Raw genomic sequence first — 27447 nt, 5'->3', positions numbered from 1 at the left:
ACAGGTAAGAATGCATTTTGCTGTTCCTAACCTTAAATATTTAAGTGTTTAAAGAAGCAGAGTCTATACCAGGCACACATTTAAAAGATGAATTGCTGTCGACTGTACAGCAGTTGTTGTGCCATCACAGATGAGCTATTATCATGCAATATAAACAGCCACAGACACAGTTACTTGGAAATAGCTGAATGCATGTTAAACAGTAAATATAAAGGGAACATGTGAGGTCTTATAATGTGATGGACTGGTATACTGAAGGACTGGGCGAATGTCTCTTGAATGTTTATATTGGATGTCTGAATCAAAAGTGCAAAACACTTAAAGCCAGTCTGAGCACTTTGATCTGTTTTTTTTTACTCCCATTTTGATGTCAAAATTTGTCAATGCAAGATCACTCAAGTAAGGTGATGAAAGACAGGTGTAATAGTCGACCCGACTCACCTTGTTAAGAATGAAATATCTGATGATGAAGAAAAGCAGACCAGACATGAGACCAGACAGCAGGGGGGAGATGAACCATGAGGCAACTGCATCAAATAAACAGCAATTACTAAATCAATAGCGTGCCAATATAATGACACATAATGCTGCTAGAGGCAAAAAGGCCAACAGGCAACATTAGACAAATTACACTTCTCTGTTATAAGTATATCGACAACAAAAATGAGATGTCGTCACTCCAGAGAAACAATACATAGACACATACACTACCAATCAAATGCTTGGGGCTGGCATTTATTTTATTAAAAATACTGTATAAACAAAATAATTTGTAAAGCCCTGCATTTCAGCCCGGGCCCGACAGGCCGTGACTTCTTTACACCCCTAGGGCTGGGCTTCGGACCAATTTTCAAGTCATAGTTCAGACGCAGGCCAGGCCTCGGGCCTGTTTTAGGCTTCTCCTTTTTTTTGTATTTTAGACATCCATCAATTACTGATGAAAAAATAATTGCTGCGCTGGTGGAAACAACCCGAGACCGTGCTACGGCGACTGTCAAGAGCGGCTCGACGGTGTTTAGTGTCTCTGCCAGTAGCTGCAGCAGCAGAGCGTGTGCCGTCAGCGCAGCTGAAGGGTTCTGCGTTCAAATGCACGCAATAGGCTAAAGCTTACCACAAAGCCCCAGCAAAAGTAATTACCATGAATGTGTCAGGGGTAAATAGTAAGGAGAAATTTTTATAATTTACTAATAAACTAGTGTTTTCTGAGTCCGTTTCAAAAGAGTTGCAGATCCTGACTCGCCGCCTCCTCATTAGACGCACCTTTAGAGAGAAATGCATCTTTATGGATTATGATTATGATTATAATGAAAGAGTTTTTGTTTTCAGTTTGTTTTATTTCGTTAAGTAGTAATTTAAGGATTTCTATAGATATATTTATCATATCTGTGAGGCATGTATTCGCTGAGTTTTGGTACATTTTTGTGAAGCGCTCCTGTTCAAGATGAGACGGCAGAAAGCGCATCATGTTTGTTTTCTTTATTTTATAAAAGCACAAAGTTTTGTTTATATTGTGAGTCCACACAAATAAAAGTAGACCCTTTACAGTTCCAAATGATGTATTACTCTTACCTTTATGAGCAAAAGTGACGGTGTATTGACTTAATAAATAAAACTAAATGAAATATAGGCTAATCACTTTGCCATTACACACAAAACTGAACTATTTTAATAGCTGAAACAGTACTATAAGCTGGTTTGGGAGAAGGGGAAAAAAAGACGGGCTCGGGTCAGCCTTGGGCAGGTAATTCTGATAAGCTGTCGGACACGGGCCGGGCCAGGGCTTGAGCGTCTCGGGCCAGGGCCGGGCTAGGGCCTAAATTTGAGGCCCGTGCAGGGCTCTAATACTGTGCAATATTATTCCAATTAAAAGTAATCAAGTTCTATTTTAAAAAATTTTAAATATATTTTAAAATGTCATTTATTCCTTTGATAGCAAAGCTGAATTTTCCGTCTTTATTGTCACAAGATCCTCCAGATATCATTCAAATAAGCTGATTTGGTGTTCAAGAAACATTTATTATAAGTGTTGAAAACAGTTTTGTTGTTTAATATGTTTGTGACATTTATTTCAGGATTTTTTTTTATGAATATATAGCTTAAAAGAACAGTATTTTTAATTGAAAGAGTCATTTGTAACATTATACATGCCCTTACTATCACTTTTGATCCATTTAATGCATCCTTGCTGAATAAAATAATTAAATTATTTCTTACTGATGCCGAACTTTTGAAAAGTAGTGGAACATTAATTAGGACACAGGACATTAAAAATGAATTAGACAGCAGAAACATTCAGTAAAAGGCTGACCTTTAGCTTCAAAGCGTTTAAAAAAAGTAAAAAAATAATGAATTGCAAAACAGATTTTTTTCTTACCAATTTTGACTAACTGCATCCACTGCACTCCTTTAGTGCCAATAGCAACCATGGAGAAGCCAATAGTAGATCCCACAATGCAATGAGTTCCAGAAATGGGCAATTTCAGAAAAGAAGCAATCAGCTGCCAAACCGCAGACCCTGAAAAAGACGGAAATATGAGTGGGAGGTGGAGCAACAACAAAAAAAAAAGTCTTCCAGCCATATGTTCTCTTCCCTTCTGTCTTCAATACACATTCTAGATGCGATACTATTAAAATATTACAATGTAGCCATTCATAACCCAGTGATATATATATATATAAAAACAACAACAACTGCATAATGTTTAGTTTTTTAACCATCCATACAGTTCTTTGAATAATTTTTTTTTTAATTAAAATTATTTCCTCTAAAAGTGAATTTTTTAACTCAGACTTCAGCTAGCATACTCTAGGACAACTCACTCTAAAAACAAGTGATCATGACCCCAAAGAATCTGGCAGCCTACAGCAAATAAACGAATGCCTTGCAAAGCTTCACCATTAATCTTCAAAATTAAACATTGAGGTTTCAACTTTAAACGAGCCATTACTTACCGACCATGGCGCTGACCTCTCCTGCCATCAGTATCGGCACTGTGTCATTGTATAAACTGACATCTATAATTCCCTTCCGAATGGTTTCCCCAACCTTGGCACCGAGGAGCATGGAGCCAAGGGTCTCAAATATGGAAGCCAGGATGCAGGCCTGACGTAGTGTCACCACCCCTGACCCGACCGCCGTGCCAAACGAGTTTGCCACGTCATTGGCCCCCACTGAAAATGCCAGGATGAAGGCTATGATGAAGCCAAGCACGACCATCCACAGGTACGGTTCCAAATCCATCTTGGCTTTTGTTCACACAAAGCTTCCAAATGAATCCCAAGCAAGCAAATACAAAGAACTGGAGTAAGGTTCTGTACTATGAAGGAAATTCTCCTTCGCCCGTTTTTTTTTTTTTCTCCCAACTTTCCCCAGGCTAAAAGAGTTCTTGGGGGAGAGGCACACTGCTAACTAAGCCGTTTAACCTCAGTCTGTTGAGTGCTGAGCAGTGTAGGCAGGAGAGAGCATTCCATTGTTTGGCCCTCTAAGTGTCCTGTCCACAAAGATGCCTTCAGCTGTCAAAACAAGAGAGACAAGGACATCATTAGACTGTATTTGAGCCTTCCTTATAGATCGCATTATGTAGCCTAAAAGACCATGGAAAAGTTGGAGAGACAGGTGTTGGTGACATCAAGCAACATTAAAATAAAATTATTAAAATACAGGACTGGGGAGCTAGAAACTCAACAGAAAACAGCAAATGGTCAATAAAAGGAGGTGCTTATTCTTCTGACAATGTTGATTATCAACTTCAAGAAATCAAACACTGGGATCTAAACAGGCCTACTGTTGAAAACACTTGATCCTGTGGGGGTTTTTCCTAGTAATAAACAAAAAATAAAAGTGAAATGACAAAAATCAATATTTAAAAAATTAGTAACAGGGCTGAAAACTATATGCAGGTTTGTATTCATTTTCCATAAATTTAAGAAAAAAATATTTGTTCGATAATTTTCACAAAAACTACTTTTTTCACAAACAGCACAAAATAAAGTGAAAATAAATAAATAAAAATAAACTTCAACAAATGGTCAAAGAAGGTGGTGCTTAGTCTTCAGAAAATGGTTATTATAAACCTTAAGAACTCAACCTTTAGGAGACATCTAAATACAGCCTAAACACTGCTTCTGTGCTTTGTCCTAGTAAAAATGAATTCACCAAAATTCTTAATTAAAAAAATTAAATAAACGAGAATGAGCAACAGGGTTGAAGATTAGCCAATCAGGAAGGGCTAGCTAGCTAGGAACTAAATGTTGGTTAGAAGTAATTTTCCAAAAAAAACTAAGACATTTTTTTTGTTTAATACCCCCCCTGCACAATAACTTAAGAGGGCTGAACATGACAAACTTGTCTTCCTGCCATGCTGTAAAAGAGTCCAAATAAGACTGTAGTAGAACGTTACATTGGTTGGAAAGGGGGGGGAAATCATGTTGTAACAGGATTAATAAATCACAAATTTGTTTGACTACAATGAAATTAATATTTCAAAAGATTATGGGAAGATTATGACGATATTATGATGTTACTGTATGACTTCAGTCATTGGATAGAGTCGAAAAAGTCAAGAACTTTGAAGTGAGACAGGCCAAAACCAGCATTTTTAGGAGGTGGGATATAGACATTTGTTTGTATGTTACAATTGAACTAGTATGAAAAGTTGCTATATTCAAGTGCACAATATAATGAATTAAAAAAAAATTAAAGGTTTGAAATAAAACATCAAATAACATTACACAAAATAGACAAAAACATGAGCACTTACATTAACTGGCCATCTTACTCTATGACACCAAGGGTGAAACGTTCAGGTGTGACCAGGACACAACGTGACTAACCCAGTGCACATCCATAAAAGAATGTAACAGCGCCACAAAACAATCACTTCTGCTTCACACCTCCTCTCGACTTCTTGGCTTGGTTTCAGACTCGGGTCTCCCACCGAGCCGAAGCAGTACAGCGAGTCGTGCTCCAGCTGCACTGAGTCACAGCCCCTAATACCCACTTAAAGCCTCCTTGCTTTCTGCTTTCCCCAGTCTAAGAATCTTAGTGGGTCAAATTCACAGGAAAACGGCAGGTCTGTAAATGGGCCACTATGTGCTCGGTGAAATCTGATCAGTCCTGTTTATCGGAAGGACTGATTCCACACCACGGGGGGACAGTTCGGTATTTAGAGCATCAGTCAACAGCTGATGACTGAATGGACTTTAAAGCATTACAAAGACACAGTATACGACCGTGAAGTGACGTCAAAACCATCACCTGTAAAATTACAGAGCGTCCTCACCACAGGCCAAACCTGCAATGCAGACGGTGAAAAATCACTGCTCAGTGATACAAAAGTCAACTCGGAGGGGGGACAATGGCACATTCTTCTACTTCACTAAGCCTGTTGTTTAAAGGGAATTAAATGTAAACAGTGGGAAAGCTAGACTAATACATGCTCAAGGTACTGATTGTGTGCAAGAGTCACGTGAACGTCAACACATCACGTATCAAACATCACATGGTTGTTGACTTTGTCACAAAGGATAGTCTGTATAGTAGTCATGGTTATGTTTTAAGTCACCCTTGGTTTAAACGTGACAGAAAAGAGGGCATAATTCAGATTCAGAAATGACATAATTCACCTATAAATAAAAAGAACCTGAGATGTACCTGTGTAAACAGTGTGACAAGCAGCTCAACCAAACCAACTAGCGCAAGCTGTACTCTCCAATAATGACGCATGCAATTACATTAAAATAACAATTGCATCCCAACTAGAGGGGTATTAAAAACCTATATACGGAATTGATATCTAATACATATTAATTACATACTTAAATAGTTTGGGGTTAAGAATTTTAAGTGCTTTTTTCAGCAATAATGCATTATATTGATCAAAATGACAAGAGTTTTACTAAAAGAAAAACATTTAGTAAAGACTAATAGTGTTACAAATAATTTCAAACAAATGTCATTTCAAACTTTAAATTCTTCAAAGAATCCTTAAAAAATTTCAAGATTTCCACAAAATAAAAATAAGCTGTACAACTGCTTTAACTAGTGTTAATAGAAAGAAAAATAGTGTCAATCAACTTCTAAAGGATATGTTATATACATTCAAGCAATGCCTGTTGGTTTTTCAGGAAATAGAGCAATTTAGAGATATAAATGTCTTATGCATACTAAATAGCAGCACTGGATTTTAAAGAGGTTTGCATTTGAGAAATAATAATGGTTATGACACATTTTGGGAATACTGATGCAAAGCCAAAATACTGACACAGCCATGTGACATCAGGACAGGGCGATAAGCTGAGACAATTTGGATGAAATTAGACGCTTCTGCTGCTCTCTGAAATTTGAGGTCTATTGGTTTTTGGAATTTCAGCAATCTGTGTAACAGCTTTAGAGATTAATTTGCTGACAGCTCGTCAAAGCCCATTTTTCATACTATTGTTGAACGGATTGTTAGGAGAAAACACTCACCTTATTCAAAGAGATTAAACTGATATCAACAACAATCTGCATTATTATTTCAAGATTCATCTATATGTTTGACCTTGTTTTAAATGTGAGAAATTCACTCAGTTTGGAACAAAAATCACAGCTACATTTCAAGACATACTTAAAAGAACCATTCATCCAAAAATTAAGATTCTGTCATCATTTTCTTCCCCTAATATGGTTCCAAACCTGTATCAATTCTTTCTTCTGCTATTTAGTGTTGGTTACCACTGAAATCCATTCGAGTTCCACAGAAGTCAGTCAGTGAGTAAATGTTGACAATGTATTTTTTGGGTGAACTGTCCCTTTAAGGGCCCATACATCAACAGCAACAACATAAAACTTGTGCACAAACATAAATTGCCAAGTATATATTTCATATACCGTAGGGTGCAAAAACTCTAGAAAACCCTCTAGGCTCAAATATTCATTATGGGTTTAATAGCTTTACATGAATGTAAAAACAATTCCATAAAATTTAAGTTATGACACTATGGGATATTCAACACTATAAACCCCTAAGGCTACAAAACAAGCACTGGGAGATGAATATCACCATAATACTAACAAATCTGAATATTAAAAGCATTCAGCTGATACTTTGATTGCTAAACACAGGAAGAGAGATGTGTGGGGTCCTTTTATGCATAATAATAATAATTATATTATGTATTCTGGCAAGTTTTTACAAAGCATTCCCCTTGACAATGACATGCCCTGTCCAATATATGAGGTACATACAGAACCTGTTGCATTCGACACGACACAAGAAGAAAGGAGAGAGTGCAGTAAAATGCATCTGTAATGACTGCAGCACTCTAAACTCTAATCAAGTGTACTCACCTTCGGGCTATGCAGTGCTCAGACTTGTTCCTCTTTTTTGTAATGTGGGGTCGGAAAATAACTAAAAAAAAAATGGGAGATGAACAGATTAAACGTGAGGGATCATGAATGAAAGGATGGGAAAATGCCCAGCTGATGTGCTGACTTATGACAGTGAAAGAGGAGCAATGAGACCGATGAATGGATTCAGACAAAGAAAAGATCACAATGTTCTGTAATATGTAGTATAAGGAATTGCCAGATGAAAGTCAGACGTGTTGCAGGACAACAGCAGCTCGATTCTCATTGAAAAACCTGTCACTGCAGTCTAGACTGCTTCTTAAAGAGAGTTAGCAGCATCACAGGCCAGCCAGCCAATCATACACACTTTTAACGGGAGCGGTGTATGTGATTGGCTAATGCAGCATGGGAAGAAGGCGTGACGGGGAGATCAAGCCAATCAGAGTGGGGAGAGAAGAGGAGGGGTGGGTGAATCACTTCTAACAGTCAGGAAAAGGCATGCAGTCACACCAAGGACATTCAGTGGTATATACACTGACTGCTGGCTCCATTATATCTGCATTATGTCTCTCTGAAGGATTGTAGCATCAAATAAACTCAACCAAATGGAAGAGGAAAATTAACAAAAAATAAAAACATCACCGAATTATCTCTCCTCAGAGTGGAGCAGCAGACAAACACATTATTGTAAAATATGTCAATATTATGGGATATGCAAACTCCCATTGCACAACAGATGAAAGGAAGTCAATGGACAATGTAATGGACTACTTGCACAACTACTTCCGCGTTCTACTTATTACGGCTCGGGAGTTTCTGGTTAGCATTAAGCGCACCTACAAACAGACAGTTTCTCATGAGAACGCAGATTATTACTACATTTTAGGGCTAGCATTTCTTTAAAAAAAACAATGAATCATATTCTCTGCGTTAACATGAATTATCTTCAACCTGCTGAAATGTTATAAATATATTTCCCTTCCAAATGTGCATTCTGAATAATAAATACAATAATAAATAAATACACACTCACCGACCACTTTATTAGGTACACCTGTTCAATTGCTTGGTAACACAAACTGCAAATCAGCCAATCACATGGCAGCAACTCAATGCATTTAGGCATCTAGATGTGGTGAAGACGACTTGAAGTACAAACTGAGCATCAGAATGGGGAAGAAAGGGGATTTAAGTGACTTTGAACGTGGAATGGTTGTTGGTGCCAGACGGGCTGGTCTGAGTATTTCAAAAACTGCTGATCTACTGGGATTTTCACGCACAACCATCTCTAGGGTTTACAGAGAGTGGTCTGAAAAAGAGAAAATATCCAGTGAGCGGCAGTTGTGTAAATGAAAATGCCTTGTTGATGTCAGAGGTCAGAGGAGAATGGGCAGACTGGTTAGAGATGATAGAAAGGCAACAGTAACTCAAATAAGCACTCGTTACAACCAAGGTATGCAGAAAACCAGCTCTGAACGCACAACACGTCGAACCCTGAAGCAGATGGGCTACAGCAGCAGAAGACCACACCGGGTGCCGCTCCTGTCAGCTAAGAACAGGAAACAGCGGCTACAATTCGCACAGGCTCACCAAAATTGGATTCAGATGGTAGGGTCAGAATTTGGCATAAAGACCATGAAAGCATGGATCCATCCTGCCTTGTCTCAACGGTTCAGGCTGGTGGTGGTGATGTAATCGTGTGTGGTGCTGTAATTTCCCCACTAATCTGCCGTATCAGCGCTTGTCTTCTCATGAACAGTATTTTTCTTTTACTGATCATATTTCATACCTGTTGAATGTACAGTTTTAAATGAATTTGACTGATAAACACCCTTACGAAAATTAACCATGGTTTTACTATAGTAAAAGTGTCATGTGCACCATTTGTATAACAACACTTTTACTGCAAATAGCCTACAATAGTTAAACTATGGTCAGTTTAGTAAAACCAGAGTTAATTTGTGGTTATATGGTTTAACTTCAGTTGCAATTTTTGTTTTTATTTGTAGTAGGCTAAAACCATGGCTAATTTGTATTGTTTGTGTGCGTTGGTGCTCTTATTCCGAGTCCCTACTGCTTATTCCAGTGTTTAAAATGGCTGAATGAATGTGCGGTAACTGCCTTATAACATTTAAATAATTTAACAGTAACACGTTGACAATGCGACTACTCTGAAGATTCATATTTTGGCATTAAGCAACAAACAGTGAAATTATGTCACAAAATAGTGACTAACATTTAATACAGATAAATAAAGGTTCATTCTGATCTTAGTCATCAGATCTCCCAAACACTGCAGCATCGCGATTAGGCTACTAGTTTAGAGCACTGACACCCTGTGGTAAAACAATCAAGTATGATTACCAGCCACCGCTTTCTCAGATCGGTTTATGTTGGATAAAAACTTCACATTCCGTTGAGTTTGGAAAATTCTGTACACAGTAATCATCAGAATATGTCTTCTCCTGTCTCTGAAAATATCTGGATTTTGAAATTATCCCGCAAACTCTCATTTTATTAGGCATTTAAGTCAACTAGACACTGCACTGAAAATATACATAACCGGAAATAACTAATAATAAGAGTGTCACGAGGCTCAGTGCAAGTAATCCATTTGTATGGGGGAAAACACAGGTAGTGTCAGAAAAACTATTACATATATTTTAACAATACATATAAGAGCAAACCAAACAAACAAAACAAAATCAAATAATAATAGTCCTATTATTAGTAATAATAATATCAGTTATTATTAATTTGACAATACAAGAACAGCCTAAAAGTAAAAAAAAAAGATGTGTTGTACTTAGACATAATTGTAGATGTTAATGTGCATTTCAGGCCCCTAGAATGGCTGTTGTCTCATAAAGGAATGACTGAAGAATGAATGTCTCACAGTAATCTCCTCCACAGTGAACAATAAAATCGCATCTGGTTTCATAATCTTATTATAGGGCTCCCACACCTTTCAACCAATGAATTTGCATTATTTTTGCATTGCTTTTCAGTATCTAATTCCTAACTTTTACATTCATAATTCAATATTTATTTTGAAAATTATTCTATATATTTTTATGTATATTATATTTAACTTCTAAATATAATTTAGCTGTGTAAAGAATGTATCTTTATAAATAAATTGTGCAAAAAATAGCTATATACAGTCATGGCCAAAAATATCGGCACCCTTGGTAAATATGATCAAAGGCGGCTGTGAAAATTCATCTGACTTGTTAATCCTTATGATCTTTTATTTAAAAAAATTCACAAAAATTATCATCATCTTTCATTGGATAATAAGAATTTAAAATGGGGGGGAAATATCATTATGAAATAAATGTTTTCCTCAAATACACAGACACAATCATTGGCACCCCTAGAAATTCTTATGAGTAAAATATCTCTGAAGTATATTCCCATATTCACAATTTTGAGCACTCCAGGGTGATTATGAACATGAAATTATCTGGCCATGGCTTCCTGTTTCACAGAAATATAAATAGGAGGGAAAACAAAGCCCAAATTCCCTTAATCATCCATCACAATGAGAAAAACCAAAGAATATATTTTAATATATGTGCAGCAAAAGATAATTGAGCTTCACAAATTAGTGAAGTGACTTTAAGAAAAGAGCTAGAGCAGTGAAAATTCCCATTTCCACAATCAGGGCAATAATTAAGAATTTACAATCAACATAAAATGTTACGAAACTGCCTGGAAGAGGACGTGTGTCTATATCGTCCTAATGCACAGTGAGTCTCGGGGTCAGAAAACCTTTAAAAAGTTGTTTGGGAGTGTTTCAAGAAAAATTATCCTAGCTCATCCAAAAACAAACTCCAGCATATTCAGTTGTCAAGACACGACTGGAACTTCAAATGGGACTGGCTTCTATGGTCAGATGAAACTAAAAAATGATTTTTTTAGCAGCGAACACTCAAGATGTCTTTGGTGAACACATTGATAAAAAGTACCCCATGTGTACAATAAAATATACTGCTGTATTTTAGATGTTGTGGGCCTATATATATGCTGGAGGTCCTGGACATCTTGTTTAGATACATGGCATCATGGATTCTATCAAATACCAACAGATAAAAAAATCAATAAGTGACTGACTCTGTTAGAAATCTTATAATGGGCCATATTTGGTTCCGGACAATAATCCAAACATAAACCTCAAAAACAACACAAAAATGGGTCACTGGGCATAAAACCAAGCTTCTGCTATGGCCATTCCAGTCCTCTGACCTGAACCCTGTAGAAAATGAGTGGGTGAACTGAAAAGGAGAAGCACCGTCATGGAGCTGTGAATCTAAAGGGTCTGGAGTGATTCTGGATGAAGGAATGGTCTCTGATCTCTTGTCAGGTGTTCTCCAACCTTATCAGGCATTATAGGAGAACATTTAGAGCTGTTAAACTGGCAAATGGGGGTTTCAAAAAGTATTGAATAAAAGGGTGCCGTTAATTGTGGCCAATGTGTATTAGAGAAAAACATTTATTTCATAATGATATTTCCCCCCATTTTAAATTCTTATTATCCAATGAAAGGTTAGATTTTTGTGGATTTTTTAAATAAAAGATCAAAAGGATTAATGCAGATTAATTTTCACAGCCGCCTTTGGTCATATTTACCAAGGGTGCCAATATTTTTGGCCATGACTGTATAAACTCAACAAAAAAGAAACATCAATGTAATTTAAAGATAATGTGTTAAAAGACCAAATAAGCTTTACAGATTTATTTAAATGTATTGAAAAGGGTTTAAATGGATAAATTTAATGCTTGTTCAAGTTAACATCTTAACATCTTCCGCCATTATGTAAAGTATCACAACGCATGCTTTCCTCTGCACGTAAACAATGTGTCTATGGCATGCTGTCTATGCAGGGTCAGAAAGCTCTCAGATTTCATCAGAAATATCTGTGTTCCAAAGATGAACGATGGAACGATATGAGGGTGAGTAATTAAAGGGGGCATAACACACACAGTTTCACCCAATCTCATGTTAATCTTGAGTACCTATAGAGTAGTATTGGCATCCTTCATGTCTCCAAAAAGTCTTTAGTTTTATCATATTTATAATGGAAAGTTCTGTCTATGGACATTTTCTTTTCTGTATATTTTTATTTTTATTACTGTTGTTATATATAATTTATTGTCTATTCTCTTCATTATTAGTGTTTTTATTACCTTAAAAGGTGCAATAGGAGATCTCGGAAAATGCTAACTTTAGCCTGATAGCACTGAAAGCGAACGTCCCACCCTCCCTGCAATCGCCGTCCAAAGCCATGCCCCCTGAACGCACATACACTCAAAGAGCAGAATACCAGAGACAACAATAAATTACTACAATAGGCTACATCAACGGTTCCCAATTACAGTCCTCGCACCCTCCCCGCTCTGCACATTTCATATGTATATCTTATCATGTCCGACGGTTGTTCTGTTCGACCGTAAGTCATAAGTGCCCTGCGAAGTGGACATCACCAGATATTCCGCTATGATTCCAGTTCAAAACGAGCGTATGTGTTCCATACAAAGGGCATTAAAGTGGCGAGACGTGAATTTAATTTACAGAGGTATATTATGTCACACTTCTCTAGTAAGTTTCGTCTGTGTGTGTGAAATCCGTGAGTGAATGTTCCGAAGTGAAATAAACTTCAACTTCCCCTGCTCAGGGAGTAGGGAGCAATGAACACTGTGTAGAGATCATGTCAATCGAAACACAGTTCATGCACGTAGCTCTCTTCTAACGAACTGTTTGTGTTAACTAAGCGAGGAGTGGAATTAGGAACTGCTGGGCTACATCATGTGTCATTCACCGGTGAGAAAACTTTATAGCACAGTTGAGTTAGTAAAAGTACTACAATACCAGGAAGGAAGATCGGGTTGTTGATGTTTGCCTGCCATTCTCGTTCTGTCTGCGTGACCGCGCTGATGACGTATCCTGTCTGCGTGAACAGGGTGAGCAGAGGTATGCAAATACATACGTTGACAGACAGGTAGGAAAGCCAATTAAAACGCTCGGACCGGACGTTTTGATTGGACGAACATTTCTTGGTCCTACACCTTCCACAGAATATATAAATACAGATAAATACATTTAGACCACTTAACTAAATGATTGCTATCAGGATGTGAAGAGACTTTCAACCAGAATAACAAAAACAATTCTGAAGACAATCACCTATTGCACCTTTAATTCTATGTTTGTACTTTCTGTACTGGAAGCTCCTAACACCAAGACAAATTCCTTGTGTGTTAACACACTTGGCAGTAAAGCTCTTTCTGATTCTGTTTACGACATCAGGAGCCGCGATCGAAAAACACTCTCCGAAACTTGTATGAACCTGGAAGTAAGATTTTTGCCACATAAATACGTCCATATATATAAATACGTTATACGTCCAAATTGGTTTTTGAAACTTTGTCCATGCTTAGCATGAGAATCCAACTCTTTAACAGTGTAAATAACTCTGAATGCATGAAGCAGCATTTTTGGGTGAACTATTCCTTTAAGAAGCTAAAGGTTTACGGGCGGAATTTAAACATCAAAGTGATGATAACATTAAAAGAGCCCTTTTATTTGACTGACTCTGAAAAACACCAGAGGATGCCCAGGGTTCCTGATTACTTGCATGAACAAGCCATAGTCTTGCTGCAGAAAGGACTGCAGATGTGGCCAGAGCAATAAATAAAGTTATGCTGGTAATATAAGACGCATAAGACAGTGCTACAGGAAGGACATCATCCTTGGAGTGGCAAACCACATGTATCCATGTGTGTGTGTCCCCAGAAATGTCCAGGAACTCACAAGCGCCTTGGTGGAATATTAAAGTAACATCTCACAGCCAGAACTAGCAAATCTAGTCCATGAAGATGCTGCTGCTGTCCACACAAGATACTCACTGCCACTTTTTGATATTGACCCTCCCTTTGTTCAGGAACTCATTTTTACATTCCTGTTCATCATTCATGTCTGTCAAAGTTTATGCATCAGTTGATGAACTTACAAAAATGTGTGCTAAAAATTTGCTGGGAATAAAAGCAGTTGAATGTGAAAGGATGTTTCTTTTTGCTGAGTTTATATATAAAAACCCATAGGAAACTCCAAGACTGCCATGCATGTAGAAGCCTTTAACGGTAGTTCTCTGCCTCCCTTTCATTTTTGTTTTTCTGTCTTTCTTGCAGTGTTTGGAACAATCAGTGCTTTCAGGGTGATGATATCATTATCATGTGCCCCCTCCTTCACAGTCCACCACCTCTCTTGCTCGGAACACTCAGACAAAAACAAAAGCCAGAGAACATGAAGAGCGACTATCCCTCTCCAGCACATCACAGACTGCTCCACGCCAACTGACGCTTGAGGGATGTCTGCAGCCCCGAGCCGATCGACTTGCCCACAGGTCGTCCATCTCTCCGTCCTTAAAATAGCCAAACCTCCAGTAACAATCATTCATGCACTGCTGAGACAGTAGCTATAGGTGATAGCTGCAGTTATAGGTACACTCTCTCCAACATGCGCCGTCAGAAGGGGATGACAGCCTGTCAGACATTGTCACAAGCAATTGTGGGACTCATCGCTCTCACATCTATACAGCCCTGACTCACAGACTAACTGGAATACCGGCAGCACATCACGCAGTGTTTCAGAACACAACACTTTTATTAACTTGTCCCATGGCACCAAGCTACTCAAAACAAGTCTGTGCGGTCTCGGGCATCATGGGAGATAATATATGGGTGGTCTACAAATAGAAATCCGTAAACAAGCAAATGACACAGGCAGAATGCAATAAAACAACTTGTCTTTCTCTTCCTTTGTTGATCTGACCAACCACAGAATATTAGCCAGTGTGTTTACAATGTTTACAGTGTCCATTGTGTCAGATAACATGACATTACAAATGACTGGCCAGTTTCGTTTGTCAATAGGGATGTATTTATTTTAAAATTCTGACTGATACTGATATTATATATATTCCATTCTATAGGACTTTATTGTATTTTTTTCCCTAAATAAAAAAATGAAATAAAATAAGCCATTGCAAATGCTAAAAGTAAATATAACGTACACTCTGTAGAATTAGGAAATTTTACTTTTTTTTTTTTTTTGTCAAATACGTTTTTTATTCAGTCATCGAATAACCTTACAATAATCACAAGTTCCAGCATTAATTTTCATATATGCACAGAAACTAACAAAAACTTACAAAAACAAAATAATAAAAATAAACCACACACACACACACACATTAAATGTAATACCCCTTTCCCAGCATGTTAAAATACAATACAGTGACATTCACAATAACTTTTGTTACAATAAATTGCATTAAGGAATAGAATTGCTCTTGAGGTAAAAGAAGAAGGGTCCCAAATCTTGTGAAATTGTCCAGTGTTAAAATATTAATTTTGAGATTTGCTAAAGATTACATTTAAGGAAAGGGAAGTGGTGTGTGGCCAAGTATGGTGACCCTTACTTAGAATTTGTGCTCTGCATTTAACCCATCCAAGTTTACACACAGTAGTGAACATACAATGCTGCGGCGCCCGGGGAGCAGTTGGGGGTTTGGTGCCTTGCTCAAGGGTCTCACCTCAGTCATGGCATTGAGGGTGTTGGTTATTCACTCCACCCACCAACAACCCCTGCCGGACCTGAGACTCAAACCCACGACCTTCAGGTTACAAGTACAACTCTCTATCCATTAGGCCACGACTGCCCCATAAACATTAACATTAGTGTGTTTAAATATTAACTTTAAATGAGGTTTAGATGGCAAAGCTAATGTCACTTTTTTTTTATTTATGGAAATTAATATATTATTTAAAATCCATCAACCAATGCCAATAAAATGTAATAAAAAAATCTTAAATATCAGCCATTTAATAACTGATATGACTCCAAATACCAAAATATGTGACATCCCAATTTTTCTTAGCAGTGGAATAATACATTTGTTGTTGTTGTTGTTGTTTTTTGTCTGTTTTATGTATTTTGATGCAATTAAAAAATCCTGCCAACTGAACGGCATCAATCTTGAAATATTTTAAATAATAATCAAATAAAAAAATAAACAAAATTTTTATAAATATTACTATTTCATTAATAAGAGGACGTGGCCAGTTATTTATGTAAAATAAATAATGAACTAGCATACAGACGGCTAGCATACATTAAGTTTTAATTGTCCTGAATTTAGATGGAAAATCATGAAACAAATCAGTCAAAGATTCACAACCCTGATCTTCACGCTTTCAGACTTCATTTATTAAAGGAACACTCCACTTTTTTTGAAAATAGGCTCATTTTCCAACTCCCCAAGAGTTAAAACAGTTGAGTCTTACCGTTTATGAATCCATTCAGCCGATCTCCGGGTCTGGCGGTAGCACTTTTAGCTTAGCTTAGCATAGATCATTGAATCGAATTAGACCATTAGCATCTCGCTCAAAAAATGACCAAAGAGTTTCGATATTTTTCCCATTTAAAACTTGACTCTTCTGTAGTTACATTGTGCACTAAGACTGACAGAAAATGAAAAGTTGTGATTTTCTAGGCCGATATGGCTAGGAGCTATACTCTCATTCTGGCGCAATTATATTACGCAGCGCCTGAAAGTAGTCCCCAGCTATATCATAACTAGTTACCTAGCTGGGGATTACTTTCAGGCGCTGCGTGATATCATTGCACCTGCTGTGATTAGCAAAGTTCCTTGATTATTACGCCAGAATGAGAGTATAGTTCCTAGCCATATCGGCCTAGAAAATGGCAACTTTTCATTTTCCGTCAGTCTTAGTACTCAATGTAACTACAGAAGAGTCAAGTCTTAAATAGGAAAAATATCCAAACTCTTTGGTCATTTTTGAGCGAGATGGTAATGGTCTAATCCAATTCAATGATCAATGCTAAGCAATGATCTATTCTAAAACTCAACTGTTTAAAGGTCTCTGCACACTGAGTCCGAAATTTTCGCATGCGTTTTTTCGCATTCGCAATCTTAAAAATTCGTCACGCACAGAGACCTTGCACACTGAGTCCGATGCGTTTTAATTAATCCGTTGCGAAAAAATTCGCAAAACTATACAAAATGTCTTTAAGTAGTGAGGATGATTTTGTTGTCCTCTCTCTTTTTGAAAAAAGAAAAAGAAAATATTGGGTCCATCCAATCCTTTGCGCAGAGAGGAAGGTTCCACCTCCTTATCAAAGAGCTGCGGGATTATCTGGAGAGATTCAAAGTTTATTTCAGGATGTCAATGCCTCAGTTTGATACTTTGCTAGCGATACTGAATAGTAAAAAAGAAGACCACCAATGAAGACCACCAATTTCCGTGAACCAATTTATCCTGAACAGAGACTGTCTGAGGTATGGACACACACACACACACACCGAACTGCGGCATCGGAAAGGTGCGCGCCAGGCATAAAAAATAGGCTACAGCAGTTCTTTATATTCTGTATTCCGCAATTTGTTTGTCATAAAGTGCTCTGTGCTGCAAGACGAAGTGTATTCATTTGTCTGACACTATTTTGTATTTTGGCTTTCGCTTGTACGGTGGCTCTGAATGGTCAAAACACCTTCTCAAAGCATCTCAAAATGCTTTATACGGATGCGAAAAACGCAAAAAAATCGAACCCGATCCGAATTTTTTTTTGACGGACGAAAATTTCGGAGGCAGTGTGCAAACGTGATTGACAAAACGTGAGGTCGTATTTATTTTTCAACGTGCGAAAATTTCGGACGAAAAATTCGGACTCAGTGTGCAATGGCCTTAACTCTTGGGGACTTGGAAAATGAGCCTATTTCCAAAAAAAGTGGACTGTTCCTTTAAGTTTGTGACAGTATCCTACATCAAAGAAGTGCTCGAAATCAACAATGACGCTCCACTATATTATAACCCCCGCACAGACATTAATGGTTTCGGATGTCTGCCAATAGCTGCTTTTGCACTGATAGCAGGGTGCTCACTTCCAAAGATGACCCTAGGGTGCTGGAAATAGTCGTGACACATGAGGCTGTTCAGAGAAAAGAGCAACCAGCTGTCCGTGCACATATTCTATCATCAACTGGAATACATACAAAACACCCTCACAGGAATACAAACAGGAACAAAATGCACACAGACACCCTCTTGAGTGCACACCACTCCTCCTCGAGTGCCAAGCAGTAATTTGATATTTTTAGATGGGCACTCTGCTGTCTGTGTGGTGTTGGCACGAGTAATAAGTGCTGGTTGGTGGATGGTTTATGGAAAATATTTTTTTAGAGGCTCCCATTCATGTTTCCCAGCTTGAGCAAGCGTAGGTGTTACGCTGTTAAATGTCATGCAACCACGCTGCTCGCAGTGCGATAAATGTCCAAATTAAGACCTGTGGTTGGTTAGTAAAGGCCAAAGAAAAGGTCTTGTGCTACTAATATACCTACTAATTTGTCATTAAGGACCCCATGAAACAGCTTTGATAAGTGCAGTTTCCTTCCTGTGCTCTTTAAAACAGGAATAAGTGGTAAGGCGTATCAAATGGCCTGTCCCTTTTTCTTCCACAGCCATAAACCATGATTTTTGGCTTGGTGCTAAAATACTATTACACTGTAAAAAAGAAAAAAAAAAGAAAGTTGAGCCAATTTAAAATTAAGGCAACCAGCTCCAGCAGATTTTTGAGTTCTCTCAACTTGTTGTTTTAAGTTTATACAACAAAAAGTTGAGAATTTCCTACAAAAATTTTCAAAATTCAAAAATCTGCTGAAGCTGGTTGCCTTAAAAATTTGAAGTTGGCTCAACTTTTTTTTTTTTTTTACAGTGTACTAGTCCTGGCTGAAATGCAGTAACCTGTATAGTGTCCTTATCAAAAAAATAAAAAAATAAATATATGATGCAAAAATGCAGTTCATTCAGGGAATTTTTATGAGGCTTAATGTCAAAGCATCTAGGTGTCTGATAACTGTTCAGAATCTGTAATAAAGAAATTAAGTCTTATAAAAAGGCTAAAATCAATATTAAAAAGTGGCACAGTAGTGACAATTTTATAGCCTACTTGTGGTTTTCTGCATCAGACTGTATTCTGTAGGTTGTGTCGCTAAATATGGAGCGGTTTTATTCAAGTTCCTTCAAAAGGAGATACCAAAGATGGTCATAACCAATGTCCATCACAAAAATGGAGATTGATATCTAAAGGTTTTGAGCTTTATAGGTGTCAGTTTCAGCAAATTAATAATATAAGGGAAGGGTAACACTTTAGTATAGGGACCAATTCTTTAACTAGGCTAGTTGCTTATTAGCATGCTTATTAGTAACATATCGGCTTTTTATTAGAGCTTATGAAGTGCATATTCTGCATGCAAGTTCGACATCCCTAATCCTACCCAATATCTAAATTTAATTACCTTACTAACTATTAATAAGCAGCAAATTAGGAGTTTGAAGCAAAAGTCATAGTTAATGGTTTGTTAATAGCGAAAATTTGACCTTAAAATTAAGTGTGATCAATATAATATAGGTCTAATATAATTTATAATATTTAAATAATTACTTTTTCTGAGAGAAATGTACTTTTATTATTTCACATTTAAAGTTAGGCTAAAAGCCCCAAAACTTCAATTTTCATTACATGGTTTCTTTCATTTATAATAATAAAACACAAATCAATGTTTATCGTTTTTTTTCATTCCTTCAGATATGAGCTTTATTTCAAACATTCTTGCTTTTATTCTGACGGAGGGAAGAGCTCTCTTTTGAAAACATCGGTCATTTTTGTGATATATTGACACATTCGCCAAAATTATGTTCTAACGGCTCAGTGACTGTGTGCCTACAGCAACATCTAGCGCACTAGAGGCAACCTGTGGCTACTGCCGACCTGTCTTTGTACATTACACCAACATGCCAAGAGAAATGAGAACTACAGTCACGATAGCTTTGATTATAGATCTGCATTTTATCCCAGTTTTTTTATACGATTGTGCAATCTCGAGACTGAAAGATTCAGTGATGACAGACACATGATAGACCTGTGCAACATTTACTGACAGGTCCGAATTTTCACCCATTGCCCCAGTGTGCAAGCAGTCCTACAGCGTCATCTGGGACTGGTGCCAGTTGCCGAGGAGTGACAGCCAGACAACAACAAGCAGCCATGTATTTCCATGTGACTAAAAGAGAAAACAAACCCTCTTCAGTTCTTTACACACACTAATGTACAAACTGGCAAAGCACAGCCTTGTTTGATGGTGAGAAGGGCATGCACAGGGTGTTTCTGTTCATCCTCCAGTTTCCTTAAGTAAACAGCAGTTCAGAGTGAGGCTTTGTGGATTCCTCCACCGAATTTATTGGAGGGCATAATTAGAGTTACTCAAAACCTAAACAAGAAGCAAACATGTGCATATTAGGCATTTCATTTTGTAACAACAACCAAACTCTTAACACCACTTAACCTGGTCATAAATTGAGCCACGGCACTTTATTTAAAAAAAAAAAAAAAAAACTCATTCATCCTCATGATAGTTTAATAGAGTCAATGACTTCACTTCGAGAAGCAAAACGTCAAGAAGCAACACAATGTCCCACATTCTTGTTTAAAAACATTTCAGAACATCGCTACTTCATAAACAATGAGAGACTAATGCAGTCACCTCCTCTCCTCCCTCTTATGTCATGTTTTTTTGTTTAAATGTCTCTTAGGTGGGAGTTCAGCCACAATGTTCTGCTACAAACAGCACCATAACCCGTTCCGACATCTTCACAACACAGTCATGTCGCTTTACAGAAAATTAGCCATTGTGTTTAAAGAGCACCTCCCAGCAGTTCCTCAGACATATCAATGACTTATTGTTCCTTTAGTGCTGCAATGGGCATGGTAAATGGGCAACTTGCCTTCCTTTGAGAATGTCAACCGAAGAGCCAAATGTTGTCGGGGATACACACAAGGCTGTGCTGTGAGTACTGGCATTCAAAGCTCAGAGGGAGCGTATGGAAAGTATTGTGAGAAGAGCAACAGGGAACATGGAAGATGGGTAATTCACTCCCAGTATTGTGGTAAACTTGGTCTCATTTCTTAATTAAAGGTGTAACTCACCATCATTTATAGACAATTTACTTATTATCAGCATTGGAAAGTTAAATTAAAGGTAAAAATAAAAATACAATTCAAATGTAAATAACATTTCAGTTTAATATTTTATAGAAATTCAAAACATTTTCCCATGTGAAAAACGCAGACAGAATCATGGAATCCAGTAACAATCACGGAATTTACTGTATGATGTGGAATATCACAGAATTTGACAAATTTTGAATGAATCAAAAGGTCATTTAAATCACACGACATGGACTAGTGTCTGTGAATATTAAGCCGCTCAGAGAGAACTGCGCAGAGAGACTCTTCATGAGCATTTTACCATTTCTTTTGAGAAAAACTATGGTCTTCTCATATACCAGGGGTCACCAGACTGTACACCAGTGTCCTACGGAGTTTAGCTCAAACTTGCCTCAACACACCTACCTGGAAGTTTCAGTTATACCTAGCAAGACCTTGATTAGCTGGTTCAGGTGTGTTTGATTAGGGTTGTATGGGATCATTTTCCCAACAAAAAATTGCGGTCACGGATAAAAAAAAAAGTAATAAGTATGAAACCAAAATTTAAAAAGGCAAGTAAAAATATATTTCACAAAATTAAAAAATTAAAGCAGATTTTTTCAGAATAGCAAACAATGGTCACGGATCGAAAGATAAGCGTAAATCAAAAATTTAATTACGCATTTTAAAAAATAATCAAATCAAAACTTTAAACATTTAAAATCATTGCACAAAACTGAAATATTAATTCAAAATTATCCAACTTGCACACAAAATCATGTTTTCCTTGGTTATATTCCTCTGTTCTTGTGCTCTCAGACATTTTCTGCTCATATTTTTAGTATGCTTATGCTGTTTTTCCTTTCGTGCTTGTTTCCACATTCTGTGCTTGCTTTCCCAAATGTTGCGGTTAGAGTTTCATGTAAATCAGCATGGCCTCAGTGTCATAATTGGTCCACTAGTTCTTGATTGACAGCTCCTCCTCAGCCAATCAGTCGAAGATGCGCCTCATTAGCTGCCGATGCTCAGCGTTCACTTGTACAGGGGAAAATGTTTCTGTCAGCTGGGTAACATCTTTCCATACAGGACACAGTTATATGTGTCCGTTTGTCACTGCTGTACGTCTACCTGGCGATCCGTTAACGTTAAATGAGTAAATTGCTAAATTAAATATAAATTAATGTATTTTTGCATTGACTAGGCTAGATTTGACAACTGATCAGTGAAAACAGTGCTACAGAGGCCAGGTGGATTTGATATACACGATCCATTTGGATATTGTGTTTATTTACATATATAATTATATTATTAGGGCTGTGTATTGGCAAGAATCTGGCGATACGATACGCATCACGATACACGGGTTGCGATACGATATATTGCGATACTGTAAGCAAGGCGATATTTCTTATTTTAGGAATAGGATGTATATTTTTTAGGAAAGCTGTCATTAAGAACAGACCACCATATGCAAACCTTAGCAAAATAAACAAATAAATAAAAATAGTTTAACCAGAATACACCGCAGAACACACTGGGATCTGCATTTGCAATAATCAGTCCCTATAACATTCAACATTATTGAACCACTTTTTGTGCAGTACTACGAGTTAAAGGGGGAAATATTCAAGTGCTTGCATGATTCTTTAGTTAAATTTATGTATAAAATGTATTTTATAAAAAGATAAAAATATATATTTATAGACTCTACTTTAAAGTGTCACAGTTTAAGTTTACAATTGTGACATGCAATGTCATAACATTTGATCTGAACAAAAAATGACATCTGCTTAATAGCCTATCAATGAAAAATAAAGTGCTTGCAGGATTCCTAAAGAAAACAAAACAATTGTAAAACAATCAAATAAATACAGAAGTTAAACTTTCTCAGAACTTTTCAACTTGCAACTTTGCAATATGACCATGATATGAGAAAAATTATATATATATATTATATATGTATATATAGTTGTTTTATTAACACTAACAAAGAAGCAAATTACAAGACAAATATGATCGAGATATAAATTAAACAAATTTTTCAAATACAGTCGGTTTATTTAACATGTATACATTTATGTAGCATCGTTTGTTGTTTGATTAGACGGGTATAGGCTGTCCCTTTAAAGCCGAATGTATGGATACAATATAGGCTGACATCCGTTTTTTTTAAACGATAACGGATGGTGATAGGATAGTAATTGTTTTTTTATGAGCTCGGTTACCTTTGATTAGGCTGTTCTCGTGTGACAGAACACTACTACTACTTGCTTTGATCACCCAGTCGTAAAGAAATGTTGAAATACGGGACAAAACATGATTTTTTTCTAAATAAGTCGGGACACTAAAAATAGAGCTGAAATTCAGGACTGTCCCAGGAAAAACCGGACGTCTGGTCACCCTACCATAAAGGACTTAGGCGAGCCAGGCATATAACAGTGATTTTGAGAGACTGGTGAATATAGTGGCTGCTGCCTTTCGAGATGTGAATAAATATAGGCAAACATAATGCCGACAGGTCGCTAGGACGGCTCATTTAACGTTAACGGATCGCCAGGTAGACGTACAGCAGTGACAGACGGACTCATATAACGGTGTCCTGTATGGAAAGATGTTTCACATCTATTAAACATTTTCCCCTGTACAAGTGAACGCTGAGCATCGGCAGCTAATGAGGTGCATCTTCGACTGATTGGCTGAGGAGGAGCTGTCAATCAAGAACTAGTGGACCAATGATGACACTGAGCATTTTTTTAGGACGTTCAACAACTCACCAAACACTTATCTAATGTAGGCCTGGCTACATAAACACCAAGCGACTGTTGTTGCCTGATCCTATCTCAATATATACACACAGCACATGCTGCTGCACATGATGCTCTAGCATGAAATACAGGTTTTAAACTCATCTCTGCATGTGTGTAGAAACATTCACATACATGTTTAATACAGAAACTAATAAATCTATTTTTAGGCATTCATTGAACATTATTCATCGTTCTGCCCATTCAAAACTGTGGAGAAGTATGTGACCTCAATAGCAGGTGAAGTCTGTTTTAGAGGTCCATAAAAGAACTGAAATCTGATCTACCACTAAATCATATCAGCACTGTGAGGAAGACTGAGCATGAAAAGCTTCCAGGATATTTGAATGCTATTTAAATAAATCATTTCAGAGTCTTGTTTATCTGATTCATCTCTCCAGTCAAGAGCAGATTGAACACCAACACTACATTGTACACACAAATACATACAGTAGGAGATGAGGAAGGGAGTCTCGTTTATTTCACACGTTTTCACAATCGACCATACTATTTGTCCATTATGGTCTTCATCTTTAACTGAATTAACTGGCCATTTTACCTGAAGCATAAGTTACTTAATATAACAAAGGATCGATCCTGGATATTGACTGGTCAACACAGCAGCCATGTTATATTCAAGGATACAGAGTGCAATCGTCAGGTTCAAGAAGCAAAAATCCCATTTATCTTCTCTATAGGGGAATTGCTTTTTAACATTAACATTAAACCGTCAAAGACAGACCTACAGTGAGAATCGAGGTTGTTATTTGGTGGTTTTGATAAATCTTCAGTTTTAAACCCCGCCTTTAACCTCATGTAAAAGTACATTTCACACTTGTAACTTAGAAATGGTGTTAGCACTGCTTTTCAACCTTTTGCTGTGTAAACCCTGCATTGCAGTGCCAAACTTGTACAGTGTGAAACGATGTGGTGTTAGAATGTTACGGTTAAGGCTGGAATACACTACATGACTTTTGCCCAGATTTTTGGCCCAATTTACAGTCTGGAGAAGTTGACACGAGTTGCTGGAAGTCAGAGACAATCTGCAGATCTGAGTTGACAGATTACATAGAAAATCGCTTAGCGTATGTTTGATATTTTCTGATTTTAGAACACACTGTTTTCATTTAACGTGTCTCCTAGCTACAAGGCGCTTGTTGTGATCGGAACAACTGATAGTGTATGATCCTCAGTCATTTAGTGTACGTTAGCCTGTTTTTCCTCAATGACTGTTTACATAGTCGGTAAGCGTATGATGTCTAGCTTATTAAAATCTGTTCAGATTTTAAAGTTTTCTCAATGGTAGAAATTAAATTTGAAAAATTTAATTGTTCAGATTTTAAAGGGGTCATCGGATGCAAAATTCACTTTTACATGTTGTTTGAACATAAATGTGTGTTGGCAGTGTGTGTACACATCCACCCTTTAATGATAAAAATCCACCCAGTGCTTTTTTTTAAATCCCCAATAATAACGATCAATTTCTCAGATCGGGCTTTTCTGAGATCCTTGGCAGAGTGGCGTCCCACATCTATTGACTGACACGGCCATTTTAGCACAGACCCTCCGAGTGAGCTGACATCAGTCTGCTATTGTTTCGACGCCGGAGCAGGCATTGACAAAAACGTCTCCAAAGCGATTGAGGTGTTTTGTTGGATGTAATAATGAACTTAGCAGTCGTCATTTACTCTCAACATCTGAGCCACTGAAGATGCAGTGGATTACATGTGTTTTTGAAGGGAATGCGCCTCCGATCTACCTAAATGTGTTTGTTTGCGCGAATCATTCGTGGTCCAGCTTCACCTCCAGAAGAACCGAGTATAAGGGTATTTTTTAATGAATCTTTGCAAACTTTCTAATTATGTGCTAGTTTCTGTTTCTAGTTTTGTGCTAATAAACGTCATTCTTTTTCAATTGTTTTACCTGTAAAAAAATAAAAATAAATGAGATATTTCACCGTTATTGGTCTTCATTTTATTTTTGTTTTTTACCAGCGTCTAATGAATCAGCAGTCTCGAACATTCAATGAAAATACCTTACCTTCCATGTTACAAAATAAGGTTTAAAGTAACATCTTCGTCTATCACTGCTCAGTTAAAATAAAAGTTTGTTATCTTTGTTGCATAGCAACGTTCCTTTATAACACAGACTGTAACTTCTAGCCGAATAATTTATTTTTAATAATTTATATTTATATTTAATAATTTTCACAAATAAATCAGTATTTTAATGAAAATATAAGTCCTTAAAATATGTATTATGTGGTGACCGTTTTTTACAACGCACTAGAGTCTCACTTACCTTTTACAAGATTAAATATTTATTGTTTAAAAAAATAATAAAAAACATTTGTTACTTGTAATTAATTCCTAAAAGTAAGATCAGAGTCCCTGTACGTGGTAGTGAATTTGACCACAGCTGTGATTACATGTGGCACGAGGCACTACTGCTCGCGTGTTATTGCTTAACTAACTGCATTTATGGGCTGCATTCTGTTGTGGATCGTGTAAAAGAGTTTATAGTTAATATAAGCACTTCTACCACGTTACAAAATGCTACAACAGACAATCACGTGTATGTCTCTCATCACCGGAGCCTGCCCGTTGCTGTCTGTCTCGACAGGCGTATACCCGACTAGTCCGACCTTTAACACAATACATCAATTCAAATTAAAGCAAATCACCAAAAGCGCTGTCACACTCACAAAACGAGCACCATGATTAATACAAAGCGGTTAATAGCATTAAATACTAGTGAACTCAAACAATCTGACCCTGAGAAAAATCAGTCTCTCCTTAATACACATTCACTTTAAACACAATATCATCACGTCTCAGAGACATATGTAGCGGCACGCGCGAGTAACAAAGTAAAGCGCGAGCCTGTTCCTATTCCAGAGCGCGTGGTTCTGAAAATATCCCCCGTCTCGTGAATCTGATCCATGGAAGAATTATCGACGGCGTGACAGCGGTCAATGACACCGCTCTTACTCACCGAGAAGAGAATTCAGTCCTCCGGAGAGGCTTTAACGTGCTTCGGGGATCAGTGCAAGAGCCCTCGCTTTAATTAAGCGAATTTTAACGCGGAGATTCCTAAACGTTTCCTCCAGCTCTGGCGACCATGTTTGTCCTGACTGACTGACTGCTGACTGACTGACTGACTGCTGTTGGTGGTGCTGCTGCTGCTGGTGGCGTGCATCCGGGCGCCTGAGGGATCAGGGGGCAGGAGATTTCCGTGTACGGAGA

General features: G+C 37.4%; 1 protein-coding gene across 1 annotated transcript in view; it reads right to left on the bottom strand.

Moving 5' to 3' along the window:
* Positions 1 to 27414, bottom strand: part of LOC306849195 (sodium-dependent phosphate transporter 2-like) — a 47788-nt gene extending 20374 nt beyond the window's left edge. The window contains exons 1-4 of the mRNA XM_079384060.1: positions 27197 to 27414; positions 2953 to 3513; positions 2375 to 2515; positions 442 to 527 (exon numbers count right to left, since the gene is read on the bottom strand). Of these exons, the coding sequence (XP_079240186.1) occupies positions 442 to 527; positions 2375 to 2515; positions 2953 to 3241 (516 nt within the window). The 5' untranslated portion in view covers positions 3242 to 3513; positions 27197 to 27414. The remainder of the gene's footprint in view (positions 1 to 441; positions 528 to 2374; positions 2516 to 2952; positions 3514 to 27196) is intronic.
* Positions 27415 to 27447: the final 33 nt, after the last annotated feature.

Source organism: Barbus barbus (genome assembly GCF_936440315.1).
Source record: "Barbus barbus genome assembly, chromosome: 29".
NCBI classification, from domain to species: Eukaryota; Metazoa; Chordata; class Actinopteri; order Cypriniformes; family Cyprinidae; genus Barbus; species Barbus barbus.
This window is presented reverse-complemented; position numbering and strand designations above follow the sequence as displayed.